General features: G+C 36.2%; 1 protein-coding gene across 5 annotated transcripts in view; it reads left to right on the top strand.

Annotated features, from left to right (window-relative positions):
* LOC136853019 (transcription elongation factor A N-terminal and central domain-containing protein 2-like) overlaps positions 1-11,338 on the top strand; it is a 326,554-nt gene extending 315,216 nt beyond the window's left edge. The window contains exons 1-4 of one of the 5 annotated variants that reach the window (XM_067128173.1): positions 110-194; positions 6,272-6,414; positions 6,637-6,778; positions 9,013-11,338. In XM_067128173.1, coding sequence (XP_066984274.1) covers positions 6,313-6,414; positions 6,637-6,778; positions 9,013-9,476 — 708 coding nt within the window. In that variant the 5' untranslated portion in view covers positions 110-194; positions 6,272-6,312 and the 3' untranslated portion in view covers positions 9,477-11,338. Of the gene's footprint in view, positions 1-109; positions 195-1,987; positions 2,491-3,781; positions 4,541-6,271; positions 6,415-6,636; positions 6,779-9,012 lie in introns of those variants that run through there. The other 4 variants (XM_067128176.1, XM_067128175.1, XM_067128174.1 and 1 more) reach the window with 4 other exon arrangements.
* The last annotated feature ends 1,759 nt before the right edge of the window (positions 11,339-13,097 follow it).

The raw sequence follows: 13,097 nt of genomic DNA, 5'->3' as shown, positions 1-13,097 counted from the left end.
GTATCTATTGGAAGGGGAAAGCGTGATATACAGTAACTGAAAGTTAATTTTCTTCTGTGGTTGCGCTCAACTGAAAGTTAATTTTCTTTTATGGTTGCGCTCTAGTTACTTTCAAATAATCTGTTTTGTTTACCAATCGTTAGAATAAACTCGAACTACGAGTTAAGAATCGTAGCAGAGAGAACTGATCTTAGGTAATTATTCGTTCCAGATATTTTTTTAATAGGTTTATAACAGTTATATTAATTTAGTGATACTGCGGCTGTCCCACATTAGAATAAAGCAAGGCGACTTAAAAGTTTCCTACTTAGCTAAGAAGAGAATTACATGGACATCGCTAAACTACTTCACATTAGGAAAATTTGGTTAAGATACGACATATTATTATGTCATCCCAACACCGCATCAAGTAGGCATAGCAGCTTATGATTAACACCAGTAATCAATTTAAGCTAACTGCAGTTTTTGGTAATAAGACCCACGACAGAATAGGCTAGGCCACAGAGCTATAGTTTAGCCTAAGGTTAGGCTACGCTAGTAGAGCTTACAGTATAGTATCCATGTGGTAATATTGTGCTAAACTCTTTTTGCACTTTTACTCAGTTACTTTTTTCAAGTGGAATATGAAGAGCAAGCATGTTACTTAGGCCTAATAGGCATAGACTTAAGATTGGTAGGCTAGGCTATGTAGCCTCTACAGTAGGTTATCACATAAAGGCCCTTAGGTATTTCTGGTATTATTTCACTTATGGACATTAATTGCTTTCAACATAAAATATAGGTTTTTCTGTTGTATTATGATGTGATTTACATGATTTTGAGATTTCCGCCATGAATGGCAGTTATCTTATACAATTTTGTATACAAAATTAATAAAATTAACTTGTCAGAATATTATTTACAAAAACTGTAATTAAACACAGTTTGTGCGTTATTTTTTTGTATACAGGTATCATTTTGCTGTAAGTATTCATTTGGCGGAAATTAACCTCAAAATCATTCAAATCACATCATAATACAACAGAAAAACCTATATTTTATGTTGGTCCATAAGGGATTTTTTCTGATACACGGTGGGTCAGTTTCTTATAGTATTTTGGTTGCTTATTTACAATTTAACGTTATTTTTGGAGGTCGGCTGTAATTAACCTGTAATTAACCCCCTGAAGTCCATCCAACAAGGGGTTTCCATACACGATCTTCACAAGACAGAGCACGGCTATGTCTGTTTTAAATGGTTCTTATCCCGTCCGCAAGTGCAGTACCTTGAAACTGGTTTTTCAACACTTTTAGGGCTTCTGACACTGGCAGTGCATTTGTTTGTTGTCGGCCAAATGGAATGTCCTTCGCCATGTTTAGTACTGGCCCGGGGGGGGGGGAGTTACCCATACGTTAACAAGTTATTGCACTTGCCAGACGGGATATGAACTGTTCAAAACAGACGTACCTGTTGTCTGTCTCGTGAAGATCGCGTATGGAAACCCCGGATTCCCATCGGGGTCCCCCTTACCGTAGGGTAGGGTTCAAAGGTAAATTGTAAGTTAATTATAGCCGACCGCCAAAAATTAACGTTAAATTGTTAATAAGCATCCAAAATACTATAAGAAACTGCCATTTCTCGCTAAATACCCGCCGTGTACCTATAACTTAGTTCTGCCGGCCCCTAGGTGGTGTCTCCAACTAGTAGGATGCAGCGTGAAGGGTCAAGGCTTACTTTGGGGGGGGTCCATGCATGGCAGACCCCTCCCTCCAGCCAGGTTAGGGAAGTGTCTGAGGTTAGGTTAGGTACAGGTAAATCTGGTCATTCTAAAGCTAGCCAGCTACGGACCAAATCTCCTAAATATCTGCCTGTGTATGGGGCGATAAAGATAAAACCTCGCACATCAAATCGCTCATTTTGATCTTCCATCATGTTGGAAGATTTTACCCCCGTACTGATTTTATCGCTGAGTCTAGGGATAAATGCGAGAGTTCTTTCCTTCCACAGGTTGAATAGTCAGTGTGTGGCTGACAGCAGGAGAGATAGGTTGTGCCCTGAGCGGTGTCACCATGGTTTGTGTATCTGACGCTCATTTTACGAATACAGATTTTATAACAGAATTCATTGAAATCTATAAAACACATACGTGCTTATGGCAAGTAAAATCCCCAGAGTATTCAAATCGTGACAAACGAGATTCAGCCTACAAAAGTCTTTTAACTTTTTGTCAAACAGTAAACCCTGACTGTGATGTATCTTTTGTAAAGAAGAAAATAGCAAACTTGAGGAATGCTTTTAGAAAAGAACATGCAAAAGTTAGAAAATCTACGAAATTAGGTGCTGGTGCTAATGAGATATATGTGCCAAAACTTTGGTATTACAAATTACTGGCGTTTACTGGTGATCATGAAGAGCCACGTGAATCATTCTGTAGCATTGACAGTGTTGACCACGATGAACAACCGACACCGGAAGATAATCAATGTGACCAACCGGATGTTGAAGTTGAGGTAAGTGAAATGTTATAATAACTGAAACGTTTTATTTAATACATACATGTACAAATGAATGTAGGTCATTGTAAACATTACTGTAAATTTGTCAGAACTCAAATATTGTATTACAGAAATCTAAGAAATGTACGCCTCAAGTTTAAACTAAAGTTAAACAGTAAAATAAATAGTAAGCAAATTGATCAGCATTAATAGTACCATTTCAGGCCATATCGTTCTGCCAAGGCATAGCTCCAGTAGTATTGAAGTAGGTAACATACTTGTCTCTATTCTGTTTGCCGCCAGCTTACCCTGTATTATTTAGGTTCGCTTGAAGAGGGGTGAGTTGTTGTTCTTCGTTTCTCCAAGAACCTGGGATCAATTGCCGACTCTCAATATCTTCTCGATCAACCATAGTGGTTGGTGAATAACCACCTTTGTTTTTTTGCCGCAATACATTATGTAAAATACAACAAGCTAGCACAACAACGTCTATTTTGTTTGGACTCATATTGATTGTTGTGTGAAAGATGCGAAAACGGTTTGCTAAAATGCCAAACGCATTTTCTACGACCCGTCTTGCTCTGGAAACTCTATAATTGAATATTCGTTTCTCTATAGTTAGATCTCTAAGAGCAAATGGTTTCAATAGATTCTCGTGTAAAGCAAACGCATCGTCTCCGAGGAAGACAAAATTCAAACCTTCTTTGTTCATGTCTGCTGATGGCAGATTGAGTTCATGCCGATGGAGTTTTTTACAGAAAGTTGTAGTTTGGAAAACTCCACCATCTGACATTCTTCCATTTCTTCCGACATCCACCATCATGAACTCGTAATTCGCATTTACAATAGCCATTAAGATGACGCTTTTGAACCCTTTGTAGTTATGATAGTAGGATCCACTTCCTGCAGGGGAAATAATCCTCACATGTTTCCCGTCGATTGCTCCTCCACAGTTTGGGAAATTCCAGTAGCCTTCAAAATCAGCAGCAACCGCCAGCCACTCATTTTCAGTCGAAGGAAACTGAGAAAGAAATAGAAATATTTGCATTAACATCTACGTGCGTGACTTAATTCCAACCTAACATCTCAAATAATACGTTTTGGCCCGAAAACAATATTGCTTACAAAAAGCGTATTATATTTATAATATAAAGCAGTCAGCAAAATAAGAAAAATCTGAATATTTATTGGATACATATATTATTCGGTTCTATTCAAGTGCAAGATAACAGATGCTTTCATATAAATCGATACCTTGCGTTATACATATATCTTGAAAATTAATCAATTTTTTATTTCTCTACAGAATGGCCAAGTGGCGCAGCCGAGTTGCAGTACGAATTCATCCACACCTATGAAGCCTCTATCACGCAAAGGGCTAAAACGTAAGGTGTGCCAAGTAGATAACCTTGTAGAAGAGGCTATGTCTGTTCTTAAGAAACCAGACGACTCATGTGATTCATTTGGTCGTTACATTGCTACAGAGCTAAGAGAACTGAATGAGAACCAACGTATTCTTTCGAAACAGAAGATATCAGACATAATATGTCAGGCACAGTTGAATAAGCTTGTTGATGGACAGCATCATACAGTATATAAACCTGACTATTACAACAGTGGATATTACACAAACAGTACGCCTGACTACCAACCATCACCGTACCAACCATCACCGTCACCATCACCCTCCGACTGTAGTGATAGCAATGTTTGCTATACTAACATGTAATGTGTCACAAAAAATATATGAGACATGGATACAAGAATAACATTACATCCATTTGTTTTTGAACTGGATAAAGGATAAATTGTAAATTAGGTGATTTCTTTCTATTTTCTTAAATGGTATACATGCCATTTAAAAAGCCGTTGATATTATATTTGTTTTTGTACTGGATAAAGGAATAATTGTTAATTAGGTGATTTCTTTCTATTTTCTTAAATGTTATACATGCCATTAGGTATAGGTAGAGCCATTAATATTATTATTATTTGTGAGATGACAGCATGTCATGAGAGGTTTACCAATTTTTGTATGCATTCATAAATAAACAGAAAAATACCTTGTTTTAATATAATTTGGAACATACCTTCATATACTGGTCTCGTAGGGCACGCCATAAAGCTCTGCAGGTTTCAGGTATGATGTTTCCCAGAGACTGTGCAGAAATAGCAGTTGAAAATTTAAGATCCTCCAAAGACCTCCCAGTTGCCAGGAATCTCAAGGTTGCTATTAATCTTTGTTCGGAACTGATTGCCTTTCTGAGCATCGTATCCTGCTTTTGTATGAAGGGGGCAATAGTGGCATGTATTTCTTGGAATACCTCATCTGACATTCGCAAATAATTTCTAAAATCATCTGGGTTATTTTCTTTCAATTCTTTTAGAAGTGTCATATGAGAAAATTCATCTCTTCTTTGAAGCCATTTCTTTGTCCAACACGATCGTTTCCGCTTTCTGGACTTCATAGCACTACATATCACCAAGGTTGCTAATGCTTTTTTCTTATCGTCCATGACTTTTCTGGTTGGTTTGCCCACGTACGCCTGCCACGACTGCTGAACACACACTGGAGGTGGAGTTGGATATCTGAGCGATTTAGTCTGCGCAGTTAGTGGCGAGTAGAGCGGCAGATTTCATCTCTCGCATTCCATATCTGTTGGTCATGAGCGATCAAATCTGCAGGTGTATGGCTAGCTTAAGCTGTAGTTCTGTGGTGAGCTAGACTGTGGCAATTGACGTTTTCCTATGTTATTTTACTTGCTTTACAAGAATTTAAAGTAATATTTTGTCGGCCGGCTGTAACTAAACTGTAATTGACCTTTGAAGACTACACTACTGATGGGGTAGATCTAAGCCGGCATTCCTCGGCGAGCCCTCCACCCCCCTCCATAACTAATATGGCAAAATTGTAACCAGTAAACACCCCCTAGATTTACCCCGTCAGGTAGTCTTCAAAGGTCAATTACAGTTTAGTTACAGCTGGCCGACAAAATATTACTTTAAATTCTTGTAAAGCAAGTAAAATAACAGGAAAACATCAGTTGCCATAGTCTAGCTCACCGCGGAACTACGGCTTAGAATTACCATAAATCTGGTTAGGTATAATCCTTCTGAGATGCTTACTAGGCCTACACTATGCATTCACTCTGAGCTTTTTTTAGGCCAGACTTCTAGGCAAGGCCTCGCCATGTGGGGATATAATCTTTCAGTGAAGCTTTCTGAGAAGGCAAAATGTTATATAAACCATTTTTCCAAGATTGTACTTAGGCTAAGGAAACTTTGTTTAGAGAAGGGCTCATGTTGAGGTGTAAATTTTCCCTCTTGAATAATATTCATGAAGGCAGTGATGTGAATATCATCTCTATTTTCTGCTCAAATCCACAAAATTCTAGGCTAACCTCTTTCTTCCCCATCCCAACCTTTGAAAGTATAGCTTTCCTCTTGTTACTAGTTAACAACCTCCCAAGCTCATGGTCACCAATATGCAAAATTAAGATAGTTTACAAGGCTTGAAGTATACTCTTCAAGTTAGGTAGGACATTGTGCTATAGGTTATTTTAGGGACTTCTGGCATGATTTTAAATATAGGGTTAAAGGGGGTCATCCACAGGGCATAGCCCCCAGTCAGGTAGATTACAGTACTCTTGGTTAGGCTAGGGTTGTATCCCTGTAAATACTATTGGCAGTTTTTTTGGTAAATTTTAACTTTAAACCATAATCGTATTCCAGAGGTGGCATTTTGGAGATTTACCTTTTTGTCCTAAACTGAATTTTGGTTATTGTAATGTTTCAGGTATTCTTGGTAAAGATTCACTTTCATAAAAGCTGAGAGCAATGGACAAATTTGTGATAAGAACTTCAAGGAATTCACCAAATGCTAGCCCAATAAAAAAGAAGGAATCACGCATGAAACAGGCCACAATTGAATCCTTAACGGTATGTTCATATTTTTATTGTTAAAATTATGAATTATTATTGAGCAGCTGAGTTATCAGGTAATATATTCATCTAGTATGGTCAACATACTGTACTCTTTATTTTATAGCTTGATTGATTGTTGAGAATATACTACTGTGTATTGCATATACTTAGGATATTGATTTATGTGTGAAAATCTAGATTGTTTTGATCTCTTACTAATTGTCATTTAAATCACAGGGTGTGGTTATCATCGAAGTACTGGAGAGAGCTAAGGTTGTTCTAGAGAGGAGTGATGTAACAGAAGAATTGAAGCTGGACACGCTGGATAGTTTGAAACGTAAAAACCCTGCTAAAGAAATTTTGATAAAGACTGGAATCGGTAATTATCATAAGTTTTTAAAATTTATATTTCCAAAATGTAATGTAATAAACCTAGTAACTGTGTGTTACATTAGTCAGGAATCAGTTTACATTTTACTAAGTTATACAGTTATGGTAACAGAAGACTGAAATCAAAGTTTAAGATGTGCACTGTCTCTTGTAGGCAACCAAATTTTGCATCTTAAACACCCAATTAAGAATTTTCTCTTTGTATCTTGCAATTATGAATGTTAGAAGTTGTTATTATCAGAAAATATTGAGAATACTGAGGGAATTTTTTAGTAAAAATAACTCGGTATTGAATTGTTCATTGCAGATGTTAAATGAAGAGAATATCTCTGTAGGTATTACCTGAGATTAATACTTCAGCTTTGAACAGGGCAGTAAAAAGTATAATGATGTTATAGCAGTGAAATACTAGTGTGTAAGATATTCCCCAGGTGGTGGCTGTCTCAGTCTATGGTGAATCCTTACTTATGGCGGTATTTTTCAAATATATTCATAAAAAAAAATTGGGCACCGTAACTATGATTACGATGCCGTAACGGTGCCAAAACTAGGATTATGGGCCCGTAACTTGCCGGCTCTATAACGAGGTGAGAAAACCAGTTTAAGGAGCTGTAGCCACCTGAGAGGTTCACTATAAGGAGGTCCCTCCTATGGGAGGGTTCACTGTAAGGGTAGAAAACATGTTTATTACTAGCGCAAAGCTCACAAACCTGTTTCTTTCTCCAGGCTTACATAAGTCTCTCCCTCTCGTTTTTTATAAGTTTTTCTTGCGATGTTCTGGGTTACGGTGATTTCTGACCTACGGCAGGTCACTGGAACGGGACCCCCACCGTAGCCTGGGGAGTGCCTGTAATGAAGAAGGTGGAAGAAGTCACAGTCATAGAGAAATATTAGTTTATGTTATGGTTTGTGTTAAGAGGAAGCTTGTGGAAAATATTGTCAACAAATGTAGTAGCCATAGTTAAACTATTTTGTCAAGTTGTAGTAGACTGCAGTTTTTCTTAGTAGTAATTATCTGGATTATTTTTGTTTGTTTTGTAAACATGTTTTGAAAAAGAAATTTCTGTAGTAGCTTTGTTTTCACATAAAGTAAGACCTCTATTTTTACACATCCTAAGCTACAGGAATGCTTGGTTGATCTATCTTGATTTTTTTATCTGTCCAAGACAGGATTATACTGTGCTTGAGTGTCCAAAATGGTGATAGAGGACAGAGATAGAATTTCAGACGTATCAGAATTGGGTAGGATGTTGACAGTAAATGAGTTTATAAATTAAGGAATCATCATTTACATATGCTCTTGTAACCTGTGTAGTTAAAGAAAAAGTGATATGAGATAGTTTAAAGAATGGACATAGGCTGATGGGTACAAGAAGACATTTAGAGATGTGGATCATCAGCAAAAGGAAGAATGCAAAAATATATCTTTGGTTACTGGGTTGTGGCTTCATTTGAGAAATGCCTTCTGCAGTATCTCATACTTGTGTCAGGTTCTTGTGATTCAAGCAAAGAGGGACAGATTTACAGTTTCCTACTTTACAGATAGCTTCATACCCTAAATCTATCCATTTCTCAACAAATTCAGCAGGTTCCAGGAGCATTCTTGATTGTTTTGCTCATAGGAGGGGTCCTCTGACCATTGGTTTGCAGTTGCTCTATTTCATCTTTTATTTACATGAAACTGAATCTACATGGGACATGTTTTGTAGGTCCTTTGAACTCCATTCCTCATCATCCTTTTGGTCATTTATGCAAGGTCCATGGCATCAAGAAGGGTGGTATTTCTTTAAATATGCTGCTTCTGTTATGTGCCTCATTGGTGATATTCAGACCTTAAAGCATATGGGTTGATTTAGCTGTATTTGGCGAGTACTTTATGCCTGTCTCTCTTAGAACAAAATGCATCCTTTCTCAAAGGATGCCAGTGCCAGTCCAGTTGGCCACTATTTTCATCCCAAATAGTTAGTTAGCTCAAGTAATCACGAAACTTTGCTGGGAAATCATCCATTCACCCTTCCAGTTGGCTTGTAGCCTCAAAGAAGACAATGTATAGTACGGTAATATGGTGGGATTGGCGTTCTTGATGTAGACCTCACTACATGAGTTAATTTAACAGCGGAACTCCCATTGTTTCTTTTAATGTGAGTTTAGTGTAATTAGGCTAAATTGAAAACAATATTTATATCTTTAAATTGAAATGTGTTCTCATTTTAAACATTACAGGAAAGACTGTACACAAGTTGTGCAAGGACAAAAATGAAAAAATTGCAGCTGCTGCCAAAGAAGTGTACTTAAAATGGAAGGAGAATGTCTTGAGTAAAGTCAATAGGCCTTTGATAGAAGTTCAGTGTGATCAGAAGACCCAGAATTTCAGAAGAATTGCAAGGCAGATGATTTTAGGTGCGTTAAGGACTAAACATAGGACAGGAGATGAAGAGAAGCCAAAGGAGAAAAAGAAGAAAAGTGAAGGCGAGAGTAGCACAAGTAAAAACGACTGCGATGATACCCTAGCAGAATTCATAGAACGGGAAGTCTATCAAACCACAAACAGGAAGTGTAATAACTCCTACAGACGTACCATAAGAAAACTAGTGTTTACTTTGAGACATAATCATGAATCGAGATTGTCAGTCTTGGACTCATCGGTTACTGTAACTGACTTTGTGAAAGATCACCTCCAAGCTTGATATTTTAATTATACAGCTGTTTTTAGTGGTTTGTGCCCGTTTTACTAACATTTTTTAAGAGCTAAGTGACTTAAATTTCTGTAAGTTGAGAAAAAAAATGTTTGAAACAGTTCTCTGTGATATTTATGAAAGTTTGTGATGGTGAAAAATTTGATTGCAAAGTATAATTTGAAAGGAAATTTTATCAGTTTTAGAAAACATAACCACTAAGTTTGTTTCGATTATATACTGATTTCATTTGCTTTGTAGTAGATGCATGAGTGAAGTCGTATATGATACATCTGCACTTTATTAATATTAAATTTCTTTATATATTATATTACAAAGAACTATAAGATGACAAGAAATGTTCCACCTTTAACCAGATCAAGTGACAGTTGTTAAGTGTTTGTTGAAATATAGATAATTGGTAAATGGATTGGAAACTAGGTTTTTATGTTGATAAAACATGGGATTTCAGATAACAATTACTGTACAGAAATTGCCTAATATTGGTATTCAAGACATATAATGTAATTTCTTTTGAAGCTCAAAAGATAAAGTATTTATATTTTGAAAAAGAAAATATTTCCAAAGCTGTCATTCTGTTTTTTTAAAAGTTAGGTAGTCTGAATGCAGGTACTTTTTCAAGGAATAACAAATTTCACTGTACAGAAAATATATGGTAGACCATGTAGTACTCCAGTGTGACTACTAATTGTATACTCAAGGATTTTGACTGATGTCCAAAAACATTGTTTCAGGAAGAAGGAGAAAAAAGGACATTTTTAGTTTTATTTATTTTTAAACCAAGTGAGATTTACTCATGAAACATGCATACCACCTGTGTTGTACTAATGATATTTATTATGTTTTTAAATGTATACAGGAAAAGGTCATGTTTCTTTGATTGAAGAAAAGATTCTCTGTTGGATGGGTAGCATAAAGTGAACAGTTTGGCTTAAGAACTATTTCCCCCCTCTAACTGATTCAACTTGTCTATAGTGACATTAATTTGTTTACCAAATATTTCTGGCCTAGTCAAGCAGTGGAGCGACTGTGAGGGATTGCTGGAATTGAGTTATTTATTCTTATTCAGTGTCTCGGATATATAATTTCCTTTCTACTTTTAATAAAAAGCAAAATGCTGAGAAGAAACTGGGGAAGCCTGATGGTTTTTCCTTATTTCCTGATTTACAGGTGTTTACAGCGTTCGTCATTGCAAAAAAATTAGAACTATTATCCTGTCTAAGGATTGGACATCCCCATTTAACGCAGGGTTACTTATGGTCAACCTCCGTGACCCAATTCCTATTGATAGAGAATGTAATTTGACAGTGCAGGGTAAATACTGGACATGAACCCATTTTAGACAAACATTCATCAGAATCTTGAACATTTTCAGTGTATTCAGTTTTAAAGTTTTTACAAAGGTATAAAACCATTAGAAACAGGTGAGTTGGAAGGTTTGGACTTGCTAGCGTGCTTTGAACGTTTTTTAATAACAAGCATATGTGGGATAATATAGACCAGAAATGTTTGTTGATATCCTGTTATATGGTACAAATGTAATTAGAAATTCTTGAACTTATTTTTATAAATGAACATCTCACTTTATGATGAATTTTAAATAAGCATGAATTCCCCTCTATGTTTAGTTAGTTATTAAATGTTTTAACTCAATAGTCTGGTTAAGCTACCCAGTAATAATAATACTGTTGGAGTGCATGTGATTCCTTTGAGGAAAGTAGGTACCATTGTGACAACCTTGTTTGGTAATTAGTAGACCTTTAGTGTATTTTTTATAAGTTAATTTTTACCCAATCTGTACTGTCAGTTTATTAAATTCTGATTCTTGAGTCAAAATAAAACTCTTATTTGTGTTTGTAGTGTATGTAACCTATTATAGTTTACAATCATGAAGTACCCACTACAAATTTAACTCCAGGAAATCATTTTATCATTAAGTTAAATTTTCTTTATCGGCAGTGTCTATAAATAGCGCAATGTACAACAGAAGCCTGGGGCTGCAGTTTTTGGGAGAATAACATGCACTCTATACTATGACTGTTTTTTGCACTGGATGTCCTTTTCTGTCAGAAAAGCAAGCTTTGAAAACATTTGCAGTTGCTCTTTTTAGTTTATAAGAATGTTTTCTTATTCATTGCTGTTGTCAGAATTTCTTACCCTAAACATCTTTAGCTACTTACCATCACACCACTTATCTTTGTGGTTAAGAACTGCTTTACTCCTCTAGACAAATCAGTTGCAGGGCATGTAAGAATTGGTCCCATCATCTGTGCCCTTTGTTGACAAAAGCTCTTCCAGGAACCCTACTGGACTTATAGTACTGGTGTAGGATGTGGAAGTGCGTAGAGAGGATTTGAGAATTGTGGAGAAATGACGGATATAGGATCTCAAGGGATACAGGGCAATGCAAAACAGCCTGTTCGTTTGTGCAACCCTTAGCTGTTACTGCTGGATTCAAAGTCCACATTGCCACAAGAAAAGTCAGAGTACAGTATGTACTTGGTTTTTATCAGTGGCATTATCTCTGTCATAGGGTAATCGCACCATATTCGCACTGTCAGAAGACATTGCAGTTATGAAACTTTTGTCCCTCTGTGATTGCCAGGACTGCATAACAGGATTTGCAAATAATGGTAGTTTGATACACAACACTGGTTATACTGTACATGTACTGTATTTACTAAATTGAGTTATCTCAAGCTAAGTGTATTTTGCATTGCCTGCTATGTAGAGAAGTGTTTTCTTGTTATTTATAGCTACTTTAAATTCTCTGCTATATAAATATCATTAGTAGCATCAGCTATATAGATTTTCCAGACCAAATATGCCAACATACAGCTACCACATGAGGGAATAACTTGGCTCCAAAGAGGGATTTTTAAGGCAAATGTAAATTTTATTATGATCATTTCCACTTTGGGATGATAGATTGGACAGCAGGTAACTGAATGAATGCCTTTATTCTTTAATGTAACTTAATAATCTTTACCATTTTCCACTTTTCTTCATTCAGAACATACAGTAGTAGTTGTATATTAATTTTACTAGGCTTTTCAAGGTGCATTTTACAGGAGACTACTTTACAAGATCTAATGATCATTAATAATCATTAGAACTTCACATTACTGGGTATAAAGAATGCTCAACTTGAACTTGCAAAATAAATAGTGGTTTTATTGAAACCTCTTGTTGCGTAAATATCTAAGATATGCACTTGCAGTAGAACTGCTCTGTAGATTTTGAAGTACTGTACATTGATGTATGTATAATATAGACATGCTTGCTTTTTGAAAGACAGTCAAGTTTATGATTGCTCAGTTTAATGTCAATAATTAGTCTGCCTTTCAGTTATAATTCAGTATAGCAACCACTGACTTTTAACATTCTTTAAGGACTGGTGTCAATATAATGTTTCACAGTGTTTATCCCAATAACCATGATAATTACTGTACAGACATTTTAGACTTGTGGAAAGTTTTTAAGATATACAATAGTTTGTTTGTTAACGTTAAAATTGTAAAACAACTCTCATTCACATTCCACCGCCCATCTGTAAATTCAAGATCCCACTATTACACTGTATAGCCTTTGAATCACAACAAAGACACTCTC

The sequence above is a fragment of the Macrobrachium rosenbergii genome, chromosome 26 (assembly GCF_040412425.1).
Source record: "Macrobrachium rosenbergii isolate ZJJX-2024 chromosome 26, ASM4041242v1, whole genome shotgun sequence".
NCBI classification, from domain to species: Eukaryota; Metazoa; Arthropoda; class Malacostraca; order Decapoda; family Palaemonidae; genus Macrobrachium; species Macrobrachium rosenbergii.
Note: the sequence above shows the minus strand (reverse complement) of the source record. Positions and strands in the feature narration are given on the sequence as shown.